General features: G+C 38.2%; 1 protein-coding gene across 1 annotated transcript; it reads left to right on the top strand.

Annotated features, from left to right (window-relative positions):
- The first annotated feature begins 6 nt into the window (after positions 1-6).
- LOC142179077 (floral homeotic protein PMADS 1) lies at positions 7-4291 on the top strand. The gene is made up of 7 exons (XM_075248895.1): positions 7-224; positions 326-392; positions 695-756; positions 888-987; positions 2187-2228; positions 2312-2356; positions 3821-4291. The coding sequence occupies exons 1-7, from the start codon at positions 37-39 to the stop codon at positions 3998-4000; spliced, it is 684 nt and encodes a 227-aa protein (XP_075104996.1). The 5' UTR covers positions 7-36; the 3' UTR covers positions 4001-4291.
- Positions 4292-22844: the final 18553 nt, after the last annotated feature.

Genomic DNA, 22844 nt, shown 5'->3' with positions numbered 1-22844 from the left:
AAGATCTCAAACTTTGAGCAAAAAGAAAAAAAAACTATGGCTCGTGGGAAGATCCAGATCAAGAGAATAGAGAACCAAACAAACAGACAAGTCACTTATTCTAAGAGAAGAAATGGACTTTTCAAGAAAGCTAATGAACTCACTGTTCTTTGTGATGCTAAAGTTTCTATAATTATGATTTCAAGTACCGGCAAACTTCATGAATTTATAAGTCCCTCTGTCACGTACGTATACTAAAGCTGCTTATTTTTCTATTAGTTTTTTTTTCTTCAAATTTGTTGTATATTTCTTTTTAATTATTTTGATGTTGCTTCTGTATTTTCAGGACCAAGCAGTTGTTCGATCTGTATCAAAAGACTGTTGGAGTTGATCTTTGGAACTCCCACTATGAGGTCTTTTTTTCCCTTCTAAATTCTCTAGATTTTCCCTCTTTTTCCTTAAAATCGTGTAACATATCTCCATCTAAAAAATTAAATTCTTAGAGAGAATTAAAAAATATTTTGAACGTTTCCTTGTTCCGACCTAATGACCTAATTTTTTTTCATGGTCAAAGACGTAGAAATTCTTTTTAATAATGCGTGACAGTCTTATAACCCAAGATCTCTTAGAGAAAATACACTTTTTTTTGCGTAATTATATGTTCTATATATTTCGAGGTGTTTTCAGATTTATTACTTTTGCTAATATTGTGCAGAAAATGCAAGAGCAGTTGAGGAAGCTAAAGGATGTTAATAGGAATCTCCGAAGAGAGATCAGGTAGATACCAACCTAGGAGTTATAGATCTTTAATAGAAACTATTATAGCTTTTTATTGATTAAATATAAAATAAAAATCTTTTTTTTCTTTTTATTTAATTTGACTGATATTATATTAAATGGATGGACAGGCAAAGGATGGGAGAAAGCCTAAACGATCTGAACTATGAGCAGTTGGAAGAGCTCAATGAAAATGTGGACAATTCTCTGAAGCTTATTCGTGAAAGAAAGGTTAATTACAATCAAGGGTTTTTTGACAATGCCAACCAATTTAATTATCAAACTAAAGTTTCTAATTTATTTTTTTTGTTTAACAAAAGTTTCTAAATTGAATCAACTGTAGTTTCCTTTTTCACTCAGAACCTTTGCTCCTCTAGATTTACTTGAATATCTTAATCTAGATCCACAAAAAGAAAAAAAAGAACCTAGCCTAGGTATAATATGAATATAGTTGAAGCTTAAATTAGAAGGAGCCTCGGAGCAACGGTAAAATTGTCTCCCTATGAGCTATATGTCACGAGTTCGAGCCGTAGAATCAGCCACTGATGCTAGTATTAGTGTAGACTGCTTAATACCTTCTCGGGATATGTCCCTTCCTCGGACCCCGCATAAACACAGAATATTTTGTGCAACGGACTACCCTGTTAGTTAAGCTTCAATCACTAACTTACATTTTACTTTGTTAAATCACCTTAACATTATTAAAATGACAAAAGGGGTACTAGGAAATGTCTTGTCTTAAAACTAGAGAGGGAAAGCATTGCTACAATTATTTAATTATTGTCAGAATTCTTCCAGATGATATGACAATTTAGCTTAATAGGTCAGAATTAATATCACTTTTTTCTTCTTTTACTCTTCTTTCTTGTTCAAAAATTTGATAAGTAGCTGGCATATGCTTAATGACAATTTTTTCTTTCATCTTGGACTTCGCTTTTCCTACTAGTTAAACGCTAATATATGATGTTTTTGTTCTAGACAAGACTTTGACAAAATCACTTGGTAAAAGATGACAATATTTACATTGCATGTGTATGTCTTAGACCTTTCCCTCTACTCTTGTTTGTCTAGTGAAGATTTATAGAATGTGAGGAGTACCGTCAAAGGGTGTGGTGCAGCGGATGAGGCTGCTCTTCCCTTAACCAAAAATCTTGGGTTCGAGCTCTAGGTATAGGAAAATCCTTAGGTAGCGAGCGCTTCCCTTCGAATTGGGTCCTATGCGGCGGGAATCCAAATATAGTCGGGCTCCGATATACGAGTACTTGACATCGGGTGAGAAACCCAAAAAAGAAAAAAATTAGATTGTGAGGAGTAATATCCTTAACTACCTTTTCATTCCATTTGTTTGTCATCCAAAGTTGGCCATTTAACTTTCTTTACGTATCACTGTATAAGCAATGCCTAACTTAGTTTCATTTGTGAAAGAACAGTATAAAGTGATTGGCAATCAGATTGATACATACAAGAAGAAGGTAAAACTACATTTTTGGTTTTCACCTTCTATTGAGCTTGTATCCAGTCGGAGTTCTTAATTCTTATTTTGGTTGATTTGCAGGTCAGGAATGTGGAAGAAATACATAGAAATCTATTGCTTGAATTTGTAAGTCCTTAAACTTATTAATTCCAGCACATATATGTTTTTGCATACAAATAAATTTATTTCTCCAATCATCCACATCCCTTTGCCCCAAATTCTTGATATTGTATAGTTAGAAGCAAAAGCATTTGGCTATGGATTAATTTTAATGTTAGATTGAAGCATGTGACGGATTTGTGTCCAGCGTGTGATCATAACCGGTACCACATTTCTTTTTTCTTGGGGGTCCTGTGTAAGGGCGGACCGGAATGCCTACCCCCTCTAATAGCCTGTTTGGCCAAGCTTCTCAAGACAAAAAAGTGTTTTTTTTTTCAAAAGCACTTTTTTTTTCTTAATTTGAGGTGTTTGGCCAAGCTTATTTGGGAAAAAAAAGTACTTTTGGGAAGAAGCAGAAGCAGTTTCAGAGAAGCAGAAAAAAGTAGATTCTTTCCAAAAGCAGAAGCAGAAACAGTTTTGGCTTTTCTTCTTACCTAAAATACCCTTAACAAAATATAGTATATACCAAAATAACCCTTAAACTTAATACTTAGGATATTAATTTATAAATATTTCTTCTTATTTTTAGGAAACTTTCTAATATATAGTGACTTTAGGGGTGAATGCTTTTATATTTGTTGAAGGAATTTTAATATATTTAACTTATATTAAAAGAATTAAGTACTTTTTAATTTTATTTTCATATTTTACTTAAATAAAATGAATTTTTTAATTATTGCATGTAATAACAAAATTTTGATATTATTTATTTACTTATAATATTAATTATTAAGTAAATCTATTCATGCCCTTATTCGTAATTTGACACTTAAAAGTACTTTCTAAAAAGCTTGGCCAAACACAAGTTATTTCTCAAAAGTGCTTTTCAGACTGATTAGCCAAACACAAACTGATTCTCTTCAAAAGTCTCTTTTTTCAAAAGCACTTCTCAAAATAAGCTGATTTCTCCGGCTTGGCCAAACAGGCTATAAATCAGTTTTCCTCCGTCCGAAGCGGATTAAATGGACATATTAATTAGAAGCAAAATCATGTTGTGTATGTTGAGAATGGTCACACATAACTTTTCTTAAACTATCCATATATATGCATGCATGGTAAAAATCTTTCTTTACAATTAAGTGCCAATTAACATATTGATAGCTAACTGAAAAGCAAGTAGGGATGGAACTAGCTATTGAATTGCGAAAAAATGAAATTAAAAATAAAATTCAAAATCCAAAGTAGAAAGTGTAGCAACAAGGCTTAAGTTTCAATAGTTGGACATAATTATTAAACCACTTCAAAAGGAAAAGAAAAAGAAAAAAAATAAGAAAAATGTAAGATTTATGATCATCAACTACTAAGAACTAAGCATAATTCTTTTTTACAGAAAGCGCTTTACTTTCTTAATAGACCTACTTAGCATGAAATAAAATTAGTCGAACCAGTAAATTTCGGGATAGTATTGACGATTAATTTTAAATGGTGCAGGATGCAAGACAAGAGGATCCATATGGATTGGTTGAGCAAGAAGGGGACTATAACTCTGTGCTTGGATTCCCAAATGGAGGGCCGCGCATATTAGCCTTACGCCTTCAACCAAACCACCAGCCAAATCATCATCTTCACAGTGGAGGAGGCTCCGATATCACTACTTTTGCTCTAGCTTGAGTAGTAACCTAAGAAAAATTCTGTGAGAGACGCGATCACCTGTCAGTGGAAAATTTTCTGCATTCAGTCAATCTACGCAAAGTGAATCGGTCGGACTTTAGCTTGTTGTAATATTTTCCTAGTATATTGTTTTCTAAATAAGCACATGCAATGTTTCTCGGACATGCATGACTTGACTCTTTAGACTACTCTGGTACTTTTGCTTCAAAGCGTTTAAGTCGTAAAACTTATGTAAGGGTTTTAAACTCAATGTCGTTGTTTTGGATAAGGGAAGTGCGTATTAAGCTGTTTTTTTGTAGTGTTTAAGGTTATGTTACTTTTTCATATCAATATTTGTGTATACAATCAAAATTGAGCTTGCCTAATTTTGTACAACTAATCGAAATCGGGACGGAAAATCAAGGCCCGGCTCCAGTTATATCGGAATATGGTACGGAGATGGATTAGTAAGCTTGTGCATCAATGGCCGATCAAGATCGAGGCCAGCCGTGATGTAGACCGAAGCGAGAAAGAGATCGAGCAAGATCGAGGGAGTCCTGCCACGTCGAATAACAGAAAGCCGAGATATCCATGATCGGGCAAGGATTGTGGCAAAAATCTCGGCACGTATCGAGTCAGGATCGGATGTTTAGCCTATCATGGGATCTACTTCTGTAATTAGAATTGTACCATAAATAGAATTCATCTACTATATAAAAAGGGTCTTAACCATTTTTGTAATCATGTAACCTCCACGCATAACAAAGGAATATATCAAATTTTCTCTTGCAAGCTCTGTTATTCTAGTTCATACTTTTCAATAGCATACTCATTTGGTTCGAGGGCCATAGTTGTTCATCATATTGGTTTGCTTTCTTTCATTGTTAATTCCTAACATTAATTCTTATATTTGTCATTTTGTGCCAAGTGAAATCACATATTCTTAAAACCACTTATAAGTTTAATTGTTATCCGAATTTAAGAGTAAATAGTTTGGCACCCACCGTGGGACTAAGGATAATAGTGATTACCTGGTACAATTTTCATAACACAAACTATTTTACGCTTGTTATTTAAAGTGTCTTTGATTCCAGGATCAAAATGTCAAACTCTCAAGTAGCGCCCGCACACACAGACAATGACTTTGGTCTTCATGGCGACAATGAAAACATAGCCACCCCAGGAAACGGAGTACCTCCAGTCAACCCCGATAGAGCTCCGGCCGTGGACCCGATCGACGTCAGCTCCCATATCACCATTAATGGAAATTTGGGTGTCGATCCTGAAAATAGCGTCTGCAGAGATGTTCGAACAACTGATCAGAATGCACAGAGCGGTGAAGAAGGCGAAATTAGCCTTTGACTGATATTCGAAAGGTTGCAGACTCAACAAACTACAATAGCACAACTCCAAAATTAGAATCGTGCTCCAAGCAGGATCAAGCCCGAGCCATCACAAGAAGTTGTTTATAGAGCCGAATCGGTGCCAAAGAGGTCGAACGAAGGAGAATCAGAGACTAATCCCGCTATCATAAAAATACTCAAGGAACTAACGAAGCGAATCGAGATAGGGGAAAGAAGATGGAGGAAAATGATAAGAAGGTGGAAACTTATAACCCTAGGATCAACCAAATCCCTGGGGCACCACCGATATTGAAAGCTTGATTCCAAAAAGTTTATCCAAAAATCATTCCCCTCGAGTGCGGCTTTGAAGCCAATCCCAAATAAAATCCGTATGCCCGAGATTCCGAAGTATAACGGGATGACAAATCCAAATGAACACGTCACCTCATATACGTGTGCCATTAAGGGAAATGACTTGGAAAATAACGAGACTGAATCCGTGTTGATGAAGAAATTCGGAGAAAATATAGCAAAGGGTGCCATTTCCATAATTTACCACCTAACTCTATTGATTCATTTGCTATGCTTGTATATTTCTTTGTAAAGGCACACGTTGGAGCCATTAAGGTTGCAACTATAAAGTCGGGCCTATCAAGGTAAGAAAAAGATAACGAGATGCTCAGGGAATTCGTATCTCGATTTCAAATGGAACGAATGGATTTGCCACTGGTCACCGACGATTGGGCTGTTCAAGCCTTCACTCAAGGTCTCAACGACGGAGCTCCATAGCTTCACAATAATTAAAGCAGAATTTGATCGAATATCCAGCCATCACTTTGACCGATGTACATAATCGTTATCAATCTAAGATTAGGGTCGAAGATGATCAACTAGGGGCTCCAATTGGTTAGATTTATCCCAATAGGCCCATGGACAGAGTTAAAAGGGACGTGATAACTAGGGATTCTAGTTCATTTTACACTCCTTTTTACTTGAGTTTTGATTAAAAATGTATACAAAATAGTCCCAAAGGCTTACATGTTGTACTTGTTTGCAGGGTGTGGTAAAAAATGTGACAATTAGTCAAAACTAACTCAAAAAGGAGTGAAACATGCACAAGTACCACGAATAAGTCAAAGCACAGTTGCAACAGACCTACCGCGACCTCAATCCATTAGTGCGATCTGCAGTGAGGAGATTCAGAGAGGTGCACTTTTGGAGCCTAAGGCAATACGGTCCGTGAAGGATTTCTTGCAGCCGCAATGGCCTCTCCGCGGCCGCAATACATTTTGTGCAGTCCGCGAAGAGGGAGGTTCAGAGAGTTGGGAGTTTGAAAATACAAGCCAATGCGGTCCACGGTCCTTTTTGTGTGGACTGCAGTTGAAGCCACCGCGACCGCAGTGCATTTTATGTGGCCTGCGGTGGCCAGATTCAGAGAATGTATAATCAAGCCAAGAAGCCTCATCATGGTATAGTTGGGCTGCTTCATCGAATGAATAATCAAGCCAAGAAGCCTTATCGAATGTATAATTCGCGACTTGAGCCTATATTGCTTGCACAATTTTGACACCCAATTGGTCTTGAGAAAGTCAATTTGGGCAAAATCACTCAAGCTACCAAGAGGTATAGAGTGAGTAATTCTGTGCATTGGCTATATCGTAATCTCCAACATAACATCTTTGTCTTAGGCTTTAGATCCCGTCAAGTATTCACCTAGGAGAAAGTCACTTCCCTAGTGCCTCTTTAACCATTTAGAAAACCTTACAAGCATTTCACTCTTAGTTTAATTTAGCATATTATTAACATAAAATATTAGAAGTAACAAACAACCAAAGAAGATTGGAAGTGTAATTACGAGCATTACGCACTACTAGTTTAGATAGGAATCCAATTCCCAAATCTAGATCCCTGTGGATTAGATCCCGACCATCTTGGGTAAACGCTGCTTTGACCGCTCTCGCCACTTTGTAGTGGTGTGAGGTTGGAACTGATCACTTTTTGGCATCGCTGCTGGGGAGCTAACGGTTTTGGATATCTATCTGAATAGTTTTGTGTATTATTTTTCTTTCCTTTTGTGTTACTATTTTTTAAGTGTCACGAATTCAGGTGCAAAATGGCAGCAAACAATGCAGGTCTTGGAGATCTTCCGCCGGGGAAGGAAGTAGATGACAATATTGATGATGAGGTTCCTATTGTACCTCAAGGACAAAGGAGAGGCCGCCAGGCCAATGATAATGTTCAATACCCTCCACCTCCACCTCCAAGAGTGGCTCCTCGAGTGCTTCCCAATCAAGGATATGCTAGTGCAATTGTCCCACCCCGAATCCGGGCGGGTAATTTTCAAATTACAAATGTGATGCTGACTTTGTTGGAGCTACGGGGGTATTTCACGGGTGCTCCCCATCAGAATGCTTACAAACATATCAAAGGTTTCGTAGATACCTGTTGGCGGAGCAAGCAAATAAATGTGTCAGAGGATGCACTTTGGTTGAGACTATTCCCTTTCTCACTTAGAGGGAAGGATTTAGACTGGCTTGAACGACTTCCCAACCATTCCATCACTACTTGGGATGAGTTGGCGGATAAATTCATTGCAAAGTTTTTCTCCCCGGGTCATATGGCAACTTTGAGGGATGAAATCTTGGCTTTTAAACAGGAGCCCAACGAACCACTACATGAGATATGGGAGAGATACCGGACCATGGTAAAGGAATGTCCCAATAATGATATAACTGAGGGAATGATACAACAGACTTTCTACCGGGGCATTAACACAACAAACCAGTGCATAGTGAACCAACTCGCCGGGGTAAATTTCATGAACACATCGTATGATGATGCTAATGCAATGTTGGATGATATGGTTGACACGTCTTTCACTTGGCAAAGTAGAGCCAATGTGCCACAGGGTGACTCCACGGTCATTCACTTGCGCAAAGAACTTCATAATCATGGGTAGGCAATAGAAGAATTGACAACCACAATGAACCAGCTTGCAAAGGCACAACTACAACAGGTTCAAACTCCATGACAAGTGAATGCTATGAAGGTGTCAATATGCTAGTGAACAAAAGGAGACAAAGAAGCCAACAAAACCAAGGGAGTTCAGATTAATTTGACCAAGATAGTGGTGGGTTCCAAAATGATGTTTATGATGAGCAGAATGAAGAAGTGCAATACGTGAATAACTATCAAGGCCAGATGGGCAATTCTTCCAACCAACAACAATGGAGACCCCAAGGCAATTGGGGAAATCAACAACAACAACAAGGCAACAACAATTGGGGGAACAACAATTAAAATTCAAATTAGGGCAACCAGAGCAATAATCAAAACAATTAGGGTAATTGGAATGGTAATAGCAACAACAACAACTGGGGTAGAAACAACAATCAGGGTAGTTGGAACAACAACAACCAAGGAAATCAGGGGCAAGGCTTTCAAAGGACCTCAATGTATCAACAACCCAACAATCCACCCCCATTTCCATCCCAAGGTCTTAGTTCATCGAACCAAGATACGGGGAGAATTGAAATGATGTTCGAACAAATGATAAAGAAGAATGCTGACTCGGATGCTCAGTAGCCTTCCCACAATACTTCAATCTGGAATTTGGAGGTTCAATTAGGCCAAATCTCACAATCCTTGAACACTCGCCCTAAGGGGGCACTACCTAGTGATACGGTAGTCAACCCGAAGGGTGGGAACAATATTGGGCATAGAATGGTGATAACTACAAGGAGTGGACAAGGCGGTGATGTGAATGCCTCCAATCAAAAAGAAATTTTGAGTGAAGAAGTTGAGTTGCAAGAGAATGAGGTCCCTTTGGTGGTTGAAAATATGATTGATAAGAACGTGAATGAGGAAGTGAAGATTGATATTCAAGATGCAGAGGGGGAGACTCAGAATGACGTGAACCCGTCTAGGGAACACGTAATAGACATGCTAGAAACGGTTGTGCCTAAAGCTAATTCTTCTTTGCCAAGGCCACCTCCACCTTATCCTTAAAGGCTAGCGAAGCAGAAAAATAAGAACTAGTTTAAGAAGTTTATTGACATGATGAAGAGCTTATCCATTAATATGCCTTTGGTGGAGGCTCTAGAGCAAATGCCGGGTTATGCTAAATTCATGAAGGACTTGGTGACAAAGAAAAGATCCATGGATTGTGAGACTATCAAGATGACCCACCAAGTTAGTGCAATAGTGCATTCTATGGCTCCGAAGCTAAAAAACCCCGGTGCTTTCACCATTCCTTGCACCATTGGTAGTGCAGACTTTGCAAAAGTTCTATGTGATTTGGGGGCAAGTATCAACTTGATGCTCTACTCAGTTTTCAAGACTTTGTGTATTGGGTAACCGAGGCCGACTTCAATGAGATTGCAAATGGCAGATAGATCAATAAAGAGACCATTGGATATTATTGATGATGTTCTTTTCCGGGTGGACAAATTTATCTTGCCGGCTGATTTTGTGATCCTTGACTACGAGGTCGATTTTAAGGTTCCTATAATCTTGGGAAGACCTTTCCTTGCAACTGGGAAGGCCTTAGTTGTTGTGGAAGCAGGGGAACTCACTTTCCGAGTGGGTAATGAAAAGTGGTCTTTCATGTGTGCAAGTCAATGAAGCATCCCAACTGTACTGAAGTGTGCTCATTTGTGGATCTTGTCACAATAGTGATAATTGATGATACTACTACAATGATCAATGTAGAGGACCCTCTAGAAGCGGTTTTGTTGAATCTTGATGTAAATGAGGATGAAGGCCAGGTGGAGTTTGCAAAATATGGTGTCAATCACAAAGTTTTTACTCCTTATCATCCTCAGGCGATTGGCCAAGTTGAAGTCTCAAACAGGGAAATCAAGAGTATATTGTCAAAGACGGTGAATGCAAATAGGACTGATTGGTCAAAGAAATTGGATGATGCTCTATGGGCTTATAGGACTGCATACAAGACTCCAATTGGTATGTCTCCATAGCGGTTGGTGTTTGGGAAAACTTGCCATCTACTGGTTGAGTTAGAGCACAAGGCTATATGGGCGTTGAGGAAGCTGAATCTTGAATGGGATGTGGCAACAAATCTTCGTGCGGAACAACTTAATAAACTTGATGAATTCTGATTCCATGCCTACTCCAGTTCGTCCTTGTATAAGGACAAGATGAAGTACATTCATGATAAGTATGCTCGTGGCAAGGAGTTCAAATGGGTGATTTGGTTCTCTTGTTCAATTCTCGGTTACGTCTGTTTCCGGGAAAGCTTAAGTCGAAATGGAGTAGACCTTTTGAAGTGGTGTTTGTGACTCCGTTTGGTGCACTTCACTTGAAGAACAAAAATGGGGAGGATTTCAGAGTTAATAGGCATAGAGTTAAGCACTACCTGGGAAAAATTGATGACAGCCACGTGGTGGCACTGCTCCATCTAAAGTGATTTGATGGTAACCTACATCGTGTCGCGACGTTAAATCAGACACTTTTTGGGAGGCAACCCATGTGTCTTTCTTTTTGTTTTTCTTTGATTTTCTTTTTAGTGTATGATTTGCTTTTGAACTTAATGGTTGTGAGATGTGTGTAGGATTATTTTGATGCAGTGCAAACCAAGTTGGGAAAAATGTGCACACTCTAAAGTTTGCATTGCGGCCGCATTGCATTTCTTGCGGCTGCAAAGGCCTTAGTGCGGGGACAACATTTCAATGTGGTCCGTAGAGTTGGGGGTTCTCTGAAGTTTTCCACCGCAGTCGCAATGCAATTATAAGATCTGTGGTGGACCGCAGCGGCCGTAGAGCATTTCTTACGGTCCGTAGTGGACGTCTCCTAATGCTTCATGTTTCTGAGTACCGCGGACCGCTGTGCCATTTTGCGTGGTCCGCGGTGGGTAGGTATAGTGGGTCTTCATTTACCCTTTTCGCTTTTTGCTCACTCCATAGTAAAAAAATCACTGTTCATCAAACCCTAGATGTGCAAATTCAATCTCTAATCTTCATTCATCTTTACTGCATCTCATCACTAGTACTTTTAATCTTTCCCTAGTTGTTAACTTTGTTATTTTCTTTTAATTAGTTAGTTTTTCTTCTTTTTCTTCCCTGTTCTTTAAATTGTAGCGTAGGTTTGCTTAATAATGTTTAGGTTAGGCTTAGTTAGTAAAGTAAGTTGATTAAACCTAGGGGATCAATAATATGTGATTTTAGGCTAAAAATGAGACGAAAAATTGAAACCCTAGGTATTGTTGCTTGTGGCTTACCGCGATCCCTGGTGGATTTATTGCGGTCCGCGGTGCTTCTCCACGGTCCGCAATGCTATTTTGTATGGACCGCGGTGGTGAAACTTTAGCAAGTTGAAAATTGAGGATCGTGGCCGCGATCGATTTTTCGTAGTTCGCGGTGCGTTACTGCGGCCGCAGACCACTTCTTGTGGTTCGCGGTGCCTTGAATCAAAGATTGGGTAGTCTGACCCCTGTCACACCTCCTTTTTACATACCCGCGAGGGTACAAGGGAGTTTTTTCCAATTAAAGGACAATCGAAACGGGATTTGTTTATTAATTTCAGAGTCGCCACTTGGGAGATATAGGGTGTCCCAAGTCACCAATTTTAATCCCGAATCGAGGAAAAGAATGACTCCATATTATAGTCTGTGTACCAGAAATCCGGATAAGGAATTCTGTTAACCCGGGAGAAGGTGTTAGGCATTCCCGAGTTCCGTGGTTCTAGCACGGTCGCTCAACTGTTATATTCGGCTTGATTATCTGATTTTATACAAATATGAACTTATGTGCAAATTTTAACTTTTTACCGCTTTCATAATAATTATTATTATTTTTACAAGGAATTGTAACGTCGTGAAAATATATCTCAAATCGCGTTACAATCAATGTACTCGTGGTCGTCGATACACTTTGACTCCGTTGAGATTTGAATTTGGGTCACATCAATGTGCACCCGAGTTTAAGAAAGTAAGATTTATTAAAAGGCGCGCCTAAAGCGATTAGCGTATTATTATTTTGGATAAGGCCATGGAGTTTGCTAAGCGGCCTATCCCGAGTTCTAAGTAATTAACACGTACATTTTGTGAGGGCCCCGCAATCTGTGCGTTTTATTTGGCGAGACTCCTCTCATTTTTATTTAAAAGGGTAAACCTACAGTGACTACATTTTTTCTATTAAGTTCGTCTCTAAAATAAAAGAAAATCTCTTAATTAATTACATGATAAAAACGTAATTTATTAGTTATTAGTTTACGGCTAATGCGAATAGAAAATTGTGATCGAGTTTGTACAAAGAAAAACTGTTTTCATTCTATATTCTATTATTCAAATAATACTAGAACATGAGATTGACACGCCATAATATCAAAATAAATTAACTAGTATTTGATTAATTTAAACTAATATCATTAGATGAAGTTATACATATGCAACCTCACTACTCATTAATCAATCGACTACATTATTATACAAAGAAAGGAAAATTCTATTCAAACACAAATCTAAACAGGAGGAATTCAACAAGAACAAAGCCTGATTAATATTTCATTTCGCTTCAAGCCGAGAGTGTACAAATGTGTACCTGGAAATGGCAGTACAAGAAGAAAAGAAGTAGGAGTCAGCAACAGTAATAACACAGCAACAGCAGGTTCAAAAACACCGCAAAACCAGTAATGACCAGTAGAATAACCCAGTAACGGATTAAAAAATCAGCAATACCAAAGTGCAATCGAAGTCAAAGCAGAAGAGAGACAGATACAAGATGCAGTAGTTTACTTATTTTGAATAACACTCAGGGAAAAGCAAACGGAAATTATTCAAGTGAAAGTTCAAATTGTCTTTCTCTTTTCAAAACTCTACCACACTTCTTCAGATTTTCAGAATGTATTACTCTCAAAAATATTCTCCTAAAAAATCTCTCTAGAAAATAATCCTCTCTAATAATCTCTTCCCCCTCTTATGTCAAGAATGACTCTTTTTTATAGCAAGACTCTTGTCTTGAACCTCTAACCCAAAATATTCCCTCAATGGCATGCTTTGTCCCCACTACTTAATGTTTTCTTTATTTTAAACTTTGTCCCCCATGCCTACATTAAATAAATACATCCACCCCAACCCATTACAATTCGTCCCCCATGCCTAACATAAACAAATACAATATTCCCACCTCACTATTTCATGTCTTGTCCCCCATTATGTTAAACAATTATATCAAACACCACCCCATTATATTTTGTCCCTCATGCTTAACATAAAGAATTACAATAATGTTCAATTACCAAACTACCCCTCCGACCTTATTGCAATTACTATTTTACCCCTGAATGTAATGCAATTTACCAAACTACCCCCATCAGCTCTAAACAATCAATTAATCAAAACTTAACCAAAATATAGCCAAGATGACCAATTTCTCAACAATCTTCAATCAAAAATCACATGAACACGATGAACAACACAACTCCAAATTAATGGAAATAAATTAACCATATCGGGAACCAATCCTGGTTAACTTAGACCAAAAATAGATGAGCAAGGAAACAACAATATTAACAACACAAATACATGATTCAAACTAAATCAACAAATTAAAAAGCAAAACAAACTCAAATTAATTTACTGGACGAACTTCAAACAATGAATGAACATGCATTAAAATCTATTTTAAACAACAAACATGACGGATTAAATGATTCAAACAACATTAATAATTTCTGGAAAAATACATAACACATGAAACAAATTGAAGAAATAATTAATTAAATTTCAATTTGAATCTAACAAACATTAAACTAACAAATTTTTACCTAAACAACAAAACAAAAATGAAATACACATGCAAAACAACTAATTAAATTTCCATTTAAAATCTGAAAATTAATTCAACAGAACATACGAACATGAACAAAACAAAAATCAAATATCTACCGATTTTAGATTCGAGAAATATCAGAACGAAATACGGACAAACATAAAACTCAAAATCTACTAACCGGTTCGAAACAAAATATGTACGGACTGTTTTGACGAACCTCGACCAAAACTCGAACAAACGACGACGAGCACGAACCTAAGAAGCAACTGAAGCAATGCCGAAGAAATAGCAACAGTTGACGCGGCAGAAGTGATGAAATAGAAGCAGCTGGGGGTTTGTTTGGTTTGTTCGCGCGAAGAAGATGAAGGCAGCAACGGAAGCAGATGGGTCAGTAGGGCTCGAACTGGAAGACGAGCAGTTGTTCGTCGAAGGAGGCGAAGCAGCGTCAGCTACCATGTAGAAGGAGGAGCAGTGGACTGGTCGACGAGGGCAGTGACAGCAGCCGTGGGAGCTCGAAAATGCAGTAGTGAAAGCAGCCATGGCGGACTCCTATTTTTTTTGGAGGAGGAAATGAAACAGTGACAGTAGCAACGATGGAGGAAAAGAAACAGCGGCAACTGGAGGTGAAGAAAGCTGAAACAGTAGCAGCGGCAGCCATGGCGGAAAGCTTTCATGAAGGAGTGGCGACCATGGGTGTTGAGCTCAAGCTCGAGCTCGACGAAAGTAGACGCGGCCTAGTAGCAGTTGAAAACAACAACGTGAGCAGCAGGTGAAGCTGAATACACGGCGACCAATGGACGTCGAGCCCAAGCTTGAGCTCGACGAAGAAGACGAAGGCAGACGCGGCACAGTAGCAACGACGATGGTGGACTGCTTGGTTTTAATGGCGGACATGGCTGGAGATGACGATACGAGGGGTCTGTTTGGACGTGAGGATGGAGGGTAGTTGATGAGGAGGCAGCCATGGCTGCTAGGGAGGGGATCTTGGGGTGGTTTAGTTTTGGAGAAGAAGAAGATGGATGGGGGCGGGTAGTTTTTAGGGTTTTTAGGGTTTTTGTTTCTTTTTCTTTCTTTTGTGTTTTGAAAAAAAAAATGAAGATGGGTGTTGGGTATTTGGGTTAATGGGGCGGACCGGGTCGACACGGTTTGAAGTGGACCGGGTCATGGGGAAGGTTGGACAATTGTTTGGGCCTGAGGTTGAAATTTGAAGAAGTGGCCCAATCCGATTTTTCTCTGTATTTTTGTTCTTTTTTCTTCTTTTATTTTTCTAAAACTAAATTATAAAAGTACTTAAATTATTATTAAGAACTAAATTAAGTTATAAAAGCGCAAATTAACTCCCAATAATAATTAACGCACAATTAAGTAATAATTAAGCATAAAATTGTTCATTTGGACATTAAATGCTAAAAATGCAAAAGATGCCTATTTTTGTAATTTTTAATTTTTGTAAAATAAATTTAATTACTAACAATTGTAGAATTAAATCCTACATGCAAAATGCGACATATTTTGTATTTATTTTATTAATTTAACAAATAAACAAGCAAAGACAAATACAAATAATTATCCAAAATAATCACAAAATTGCACGCCAAGGAAAATCATTTGATTTTGAATTTTTTGGGAGTAATTCTCATATAGGGTAAAAATCACGTGCTTACAGCTGCCCCTCTTTGCCCGAAGACATGAAGGGTTTTCGCGCAAAGATAAAGCGAGCAATTTTTGCCCATCCGAGTACTCCGTGTGAAGCATTTTTTGAAAAAGATTTAACCGAACCTTTGCTTCAAAGGTTTCCTACATATCCCTGGCTAAAGGGGAATCAGGTTAATGTAGTTCGGGAAGTTTTGGTAGCTGGGACTACCGTGGGACTGCAATGTTACTGCTGTTGCATGCTATTACCACTGCTTACCGATCTCCTTGTTACACCGTGCTTAAAAGAAAACAAGAAGCTAGGCTAGACTGCAATTTATTCTTGTTGCCTTGCTTTCTTGTCTGCTGGCGTTTCTGCCGGTGCTTTTCTTCCGAGACTTCTGGCCCTTTGCTTTTCTGAATACCAGTTTTCATCATTTTGTTCGGTCCGATGGGGACATGGCTTTCTTCATTAAGCTTTTCGGCGGTTCCTCTGGGGATACGGCTTCCTTCATCAGATTTGTTATGCTGGGCGTGATTTAATGTTCACATGCCACTTCTTTCAAAACGCGTCCTTTCTTCCTTTTGACTCAGGCGCTTGAATTTGTGCTGGGACCTCTTGTTGCTACCTTCTGTTTCCCGGTGCTGGGGATTTTTATGGTTTCTTGTTGGGGATTCCTGTTGTAACCCTCTATTTTATTGTCTTCTGACTTGATCTTGAAATATATTCCTCTGTTCTATGGGAGGGCTCCCAACTTCAACACTTGAAATGAAAAGACTGAAATGTATGCCTCTATTATCTGGGCGGGCTCCCAACTTCAATACTTGAAATATAAAGACTGAAATGTATTCCTCTCGTTATACAGGTGGGCGCCTATTTAAACTAAGACATAAAAATATTCCTCTTGTTATACAGGTGGGCGCCTAATATGAAATTTAAAGACTGAAATGTATTCCTCTCGTTATACAGGTGGGCGTCTGATTTTAGGAAAACTAAACATTGATAATCTTAAGAAAACTAAAAATGACTCCTTTTTTTTTAGATTCAAACGTTTTTTTTTTTAAATTATCCTAGGAGAAAATTCGTCAGACTAGGTCTTCTATCTTAGGAGAAAGATTCATCCGACTAAGACTTCGATCCTAGGAGAAAGTTCATCAGACTAGGTTTTGTTTTTATTACCTTAGGATAAAGATTCATCCGACTAAGACTCCGATCCTAGGAGAAAGTTCATCAGACTAGGTTTTGTTTTTTATTATCTTAGGAGAAAGATTCATCCGACTAAGACTCCGATCCTCGGAGAAAGTTCATCAGACTAGGTTTCGTTTTTATTATCTTAGGAGAAAGATTCATCCGACTAAGACTTTGATCCTAGGAGAAAATTCATCAGACTAGGTTTTCTATCTTAGGAGAAACATTCATCAGACTAAGACTTCGATTGGGAGTTAAATCCATCAGACTAGGACTGTTATCCTAGGAGAAAAATGTGAAGATCAATGACAAGATTTTATGCAAAATAGCAAGACAAATAAAGGCAAAGATTTGAGAAACTTCCCTTTGTCGGCTCTTCTTTTCTTTTTCTTCTCTCTTTTTTTTTTGATTGAACCACTTTCCTTGCACTGCTTTATTTCCTGTTCCACACAAAGAAAAATTTGTCAGTTTTTAACGATGGTCAGATTGTGGCCTTGAGTCTTGGGCAGCTTGGCTTCTACTCAATCAGCTTGAGTCGGTCTCAAAAGACTTTTGTTCTGCACCCACTCTGATTGTTTTACACCACTACCATTTGTATTTGCAGCTCAAACAGCTTTATCCCAATTGGAGATCTTTGCTTAGGTGACCTTTTTCGATATCTTGAATGACTTCCTGCTCTTGAGCATCTTGTCGGTTATAGAGAATCACCAGTTATTTTTGTTTGCGCCAACTGGGCTGACAGGAGTCTTTTGGGGAAGCCTTTGTATGAATCCTCAAGGCATGTTGACATTAACAACTGAGTTTGCTGGCCAAATTTACTTTGTACAACTGAAAAGTTGGTAGCAGATTTTGAAATCTTTTCTTGCTTGTTTTGAGAAGGACTGACTCAGGGTGAACGACACAATAACTCAAAGAAACAAATATTAACAAGAAATGCCCCTGTCGGAAGGACAAAAGGAGGAATTTGTTTTTCAATAACTAGCTTTAATAATCATGACATGCATTTTGGACTTAACGGCCTGATCTATCAAACTAATCCAATCCTCCCTTTTACCATTCTTATGATCTCTGAGGTCGGGCTTATCCGTGCCAATCCTTTGCATCAGCTTCACGACTCACTTTCTACTAGTAGCGCCCGAGGGGTTTTCACTAACAAGTCTCTCTCATCTATTCATCTCTGCTTACTGTCGCCTTACAGTGCCCGTGAGGGTTTTCACTAATAATACTCTCTCATCTATTCTTTTTCTTTTTCTTTTTCTTTCGCTTTTCTTGTGCGAGCATCCTGACAGTGTTCTATGTCGCGTGACGTTGTTGCTCATTGCATGCTTCTCTTGGCATTCTTGAAGGTGTATCATGAGGTCTTTATTTGGAAGGTTTTTGGATAGGGTTGGACAAAAAGGTCGCCATGAAAGCTCAAAGTAGACTCAAAATGAGGGGTTATGGACTTACAACTCCTGGAACCGACTCTTTTATAAGTGAAATAAAAATCTCTGCCCCAGTTTCAGCTATTGGGGATTTTGTTTTGGATTTTTTTTATTTTTTTTTTGACTTCTTATTTGGTTGGACCGAACCGTGAGGCTGCCTACATATCCTTATTTTAAAGGAATCAGGTCTAACGTAGTTCAAACATATGACCTAAACTATTTTTCATCTTTCTTTTTTTTTCTCTTTTTTCTTTTTCCTTTTTTTTTTGTTTGCCCCAGCTTCTATTTTGAGGGCATGGACATTTGACAATTCTTTTTTTTTTCGAACTTTCTAAGAATTGCCCCAGTTTGTACTCTTGGGACATGGATTTTTTTTTTAATCTAAACTTGATTCCAAAAGAGGGTAGTCAAAGAAAAATAAGACAGGCTCAAAAGGGGTAGCAAAGGATATAAAGTGTTTGGGTAGCAGAAAAAGGGCCTCCCAATCTCAACAACGTCAAACATGGTATCTTTTGCGATCACAACATTGACGAACATGTCTATCTTCTTGGTGTGCCGTGGTTACAAGACATTTTTCCATCCCTTAGTGACAAACTTTCCAAAAAACATCAATTGATTAAACATCCTCAAGTCCGATATTCACAATGATTTGAAGGTGAATTTTACTCGACCTTAGTTCCAAAGTATTCCAACTCTTTATTCATCCTCAAAAGTATATTTTTTAGTTATCGAATTCCAGATTAAATCAGTTCCTAAGATCTAGCCAAAATTTCTGCATGCATGCTGTGAGCACGTGATTTTTGTTTTTGCACGACAGTCGCTCCAAAAGAATAAAAATTGGTCCTGCTGTACAATTTTGGATTTCTGTGCGGCACTTTGTTGATTTATTTGCGAGTTTGGCCCATTTTTATTTATTTACTTTATTAAAATAAAATTCAAATGTGTATGTGTCATGAATCTGAACCGTAACATAGAAAGGCATAAACAGGCCTCTTTGTCCGTGATTTTGTTTTGTTTGATTTTACCTGTTTTAAAATATATTTAGTGTGTGTGCAAATAATTGTATTGAGTGTGTATTTAATTTTAATTTGATTTTTTTTTGCTTAGTTTTGTTTTTAAAATAAATAAGAAAAGAAATAAAAATAATAAAAAAAAAAGAGAGAGAAAAGGGCCCTTTCTTCTTCCGGATTGGGCCAATTTATTAAATTGGCCCAAAACAAACAACGTCCAAACCAGGCCTGCCCGGTCCAACACCAGTGATGCCCAGGTTGTCTAAACGACACCGTTTTAATCCAGTGTGGTCTGGGCCGTTGATCTCAAATTGATCAACGGCCAAGATCAATTCCCCATAACCCATAAACTAACCCGACCCGTCTTACCCGGACCGAACCCAAACCCTCAACACTTGAAACAACACCGTTCCACTTAACCATCAGATCCAGACCGTAGATCTAAATTGATCTAACGGTCGAGATCCGTCCACCCATTAACTATATAAGTTCATAACCTTACCCTGCCCCCCCTATCCGATACCCAGCCTTCGTCTTCAACCTCATCCCCTTCAAACCCTAGAGCCGCCCCTGTATCCTTCACCATGGAAGCCGGCGGCATGAACGCCGGTGACCTTCCCCTTAACACCCTAGAACGCCTTTGCCATCCTGAACCCAAATCTATCAACCATGTAGTTCGAATCCCTCCCCACCTTCTCGAATCTTCATTTGAAGATTCGAGTCAAAACTCGATCTACTCAGTTTAACCCCAGTTTCATACCAGACACTCCCCAGACCCCCTTCGTGACCAAACCATACTTGGTTTGGTCCGAATCTGATCAGGGAGGCATGAATCCCAGATCTGAGTTTGGAAATTTTGTGTTCCTCCGTCACTGGTTCAACCGAAGAGATTAAGGTCTAATGGACTTTAATCAAAGTGTTTCTCGTCTGAGAAACACTTCGTTTAAAGTCCGTTCAGCCTTAAGAAAGGCCTGACCAAGTCCGAGTTAAGGTTTTGATCTTTTGCGGTTTAAGGTGAGTTTTCTTTCTTTTCTTAGTTGTTTTGGTTCGTTTGATTGTTGTAAGGGTCTGTTCGTTTTCTGTTTATGTCCTTGACCTCTATCAACTGTGCTTCAACCACTTTGCCTGAACCTCTGTTTGTTTGTCTAAATTCCCCCCTCCTATTCTGATAAGGCATTATGTATTAGTTTGTGCAAGTAGCTGATTTCCGAGTTTGGACTGACTAGTTGACTCCTCGAGTGTATTTCTGCTTAGTCAGTATAATTCGAACCATGTATCGATACTGTTTAAATGTCTGATTTTGGCTATGATTGTGTATGTTAATGCTAATATAGTCGAGTCGACATGTGTCGTCAATTAGTTTCAATTGTCCGAACAATAAAAAATCGATTTGCTTCTGTTGAACATTTGCCTGAATCAATTAAGAACCAAGTCCTGTTACTTATAGTCGTTAATATGATTTCAGAAACCTAAGGCTTGGTATGTAACTGAAATCTGAGTTGATGGCATGTGCACATGTGCACAGCCTATTTTCCTGCATAAAAAGGCTTTTGATTTTAAAAATGGTTTGACAGCATATGCTGTCAGATATATTCTACTGCCCATACTTGCTTTTGGTTAATAAAATGGGAAAGTTTAAGGCTTCCAGGGGAATGATGAGGTTTTATACTTAATTAGCTAAAGTGGAACTGAAAAGGAAAAGGCACATGGGAGGGGTGTTTGATATACTCTAAACAGGCTGTTAAAAGGGGAAGGGAAGGCTTATAAAAGGAGGACCTGGGGACACAGGAGAGGGAGATAGAAAGAGGATTGGAGAGAGAGGCAGATTTGAGAGAAAGAAAGGGAGATAGAGACTGAACCTTGAAAACTGAAAAAGAAAAACACACACACAGAGAGAGAACACTGAGAAAGAATTCTTTGATAGCTCAAATAGATTTTAGGACTGAACATTTGGAGTTCAAATTCTGGAAACAGAAAACTGGAAAAGAATTTTTGTCTGATAACTCAGACAGACAAAAACTAGAAATTGCTTCCTTTCCTTTTGTTTTGATTTCACTAAATCTGGACCTGTTTTTGTGTAACACTGATTTCTCCCAACTGAGTCTGCTTGGTTGTTGCTTTGTTCTATTCTGAGACTTGGTCTAGCTGGGATCTAGATTCTGCCCCAATTGTTTCGTTTGTTGCTGCTGCTGTTACTCTGATTCCTGTTGCTGCTGACCTTTCTGCTTCACTTCTTCTTTGCATTTCAATATTCAGTGTTCTCCAGGTACACATTTCAGATCCAATTTTGGTGTTAACTGTAACAACTCAAAAGCATGAAATGAAAGGAGTTCTTGAAGAAGATTTAGATGTATGTTTCGTAATGTTTGTGATATACTGACTTCTGTTGTATAAATTGATTAGCGTGATTCAGTAATTAGTTAGATAATGCTTAATCAAGTTCAGCCTCTTGCATCTTAGTTCATAGTTGTTTGCCAGTATAGGATGTAATAGTATAATATGTAGAATGCATGGATCATTGACATAGAATTTTCGACCGGATTCCTGTCTAACTATAATGAGATGCATGCAATAGAGTACTTCCATTCTTTACGCAATGATGTTTGGTGTTATTTTTAGTTTTCCTTTATCAAAACCCGCTAGGCAGCATATAGAAGCGCGTTCGAATTCCTATTATGTAATAAGACATAGTAGTTAGTTCCCTTAATCCAGCCTAAATAAGTCTAGTTAAATTCGATTCAAGAAATGTTTTGGACGCACGGATAGCATTGGGTCAAGCAAGAATGTAACTTCTTTGTCCAATTAAAGCATGTTTCACAAGGTATGACATCTCTCCACTTCGTAAATAATTAATCAGCAATTGATAAGAATCCAGATTAGGCAAAACCTATATTCGGATTAGCATGTACCTTTTCTTCTAGTTTTAGAGACAAATGCATTAGAAATGTAGCCACTCTAGGATATCCTTTCTAAAAGAGAGATGAGCCTCGCCAAAAATAAAAATGCAAAATTGCGGGACCCTCAATAAATAACCATGATAATTATTTGGAATTCAGGATAGGCCATTTAATAAATTTCATGGCCTTCTACAAAACAATAACGCGTTAGACTCTTTAGGCGTGGCTTAATTAAATCATATTCTTAAATTCGGGTGCACATTGATGTGACCCAAATCCAAATCTCAACGAAGTCCAAATGTGTTAACAACTACGGGTGCATTGATTGTGACGTGGTTTGAGATGCATTTTCACGACGTTGCAATTCTATAAAAAATAAATGATAATAATAAAAGCGGTTTAAATCTAATAAGAAGCACATAAGTCACAACATGTATTTAAATCAGATATTTAGCCATTATAACAATTTAAGCGACCGTGCTAGAACCACGGGATTCGAGGGTGCCTAACACCTTCCCTCGCGTCAACAGAATTCCTTACTTAGAATTTCTGGTTCGCAGACTTCATTTGGAAAAGTCGAA

This window comes from Nicotiana tabacum, unplaced genomic scaffold, assembly GCF_000715075.1.
Source record: "Nicotiana tabacum cultivar K326 unplaced genomic scaffold, ASM71507v2 Un00311, whole genome shotgun sequence".
Classification (NCBI taxonomy): domain Eukaryota; kingdom Viridiplantae; phylum Streptophyta; class Magnoliopsida; order Solanales; family Solanaceae; genus Nicotiana; species Nicotiana tabacum.
Note: the sequence above shows the minus strand (reverse complement) of the source record. Positions and strands in the feature narration are given on the sequence as shown.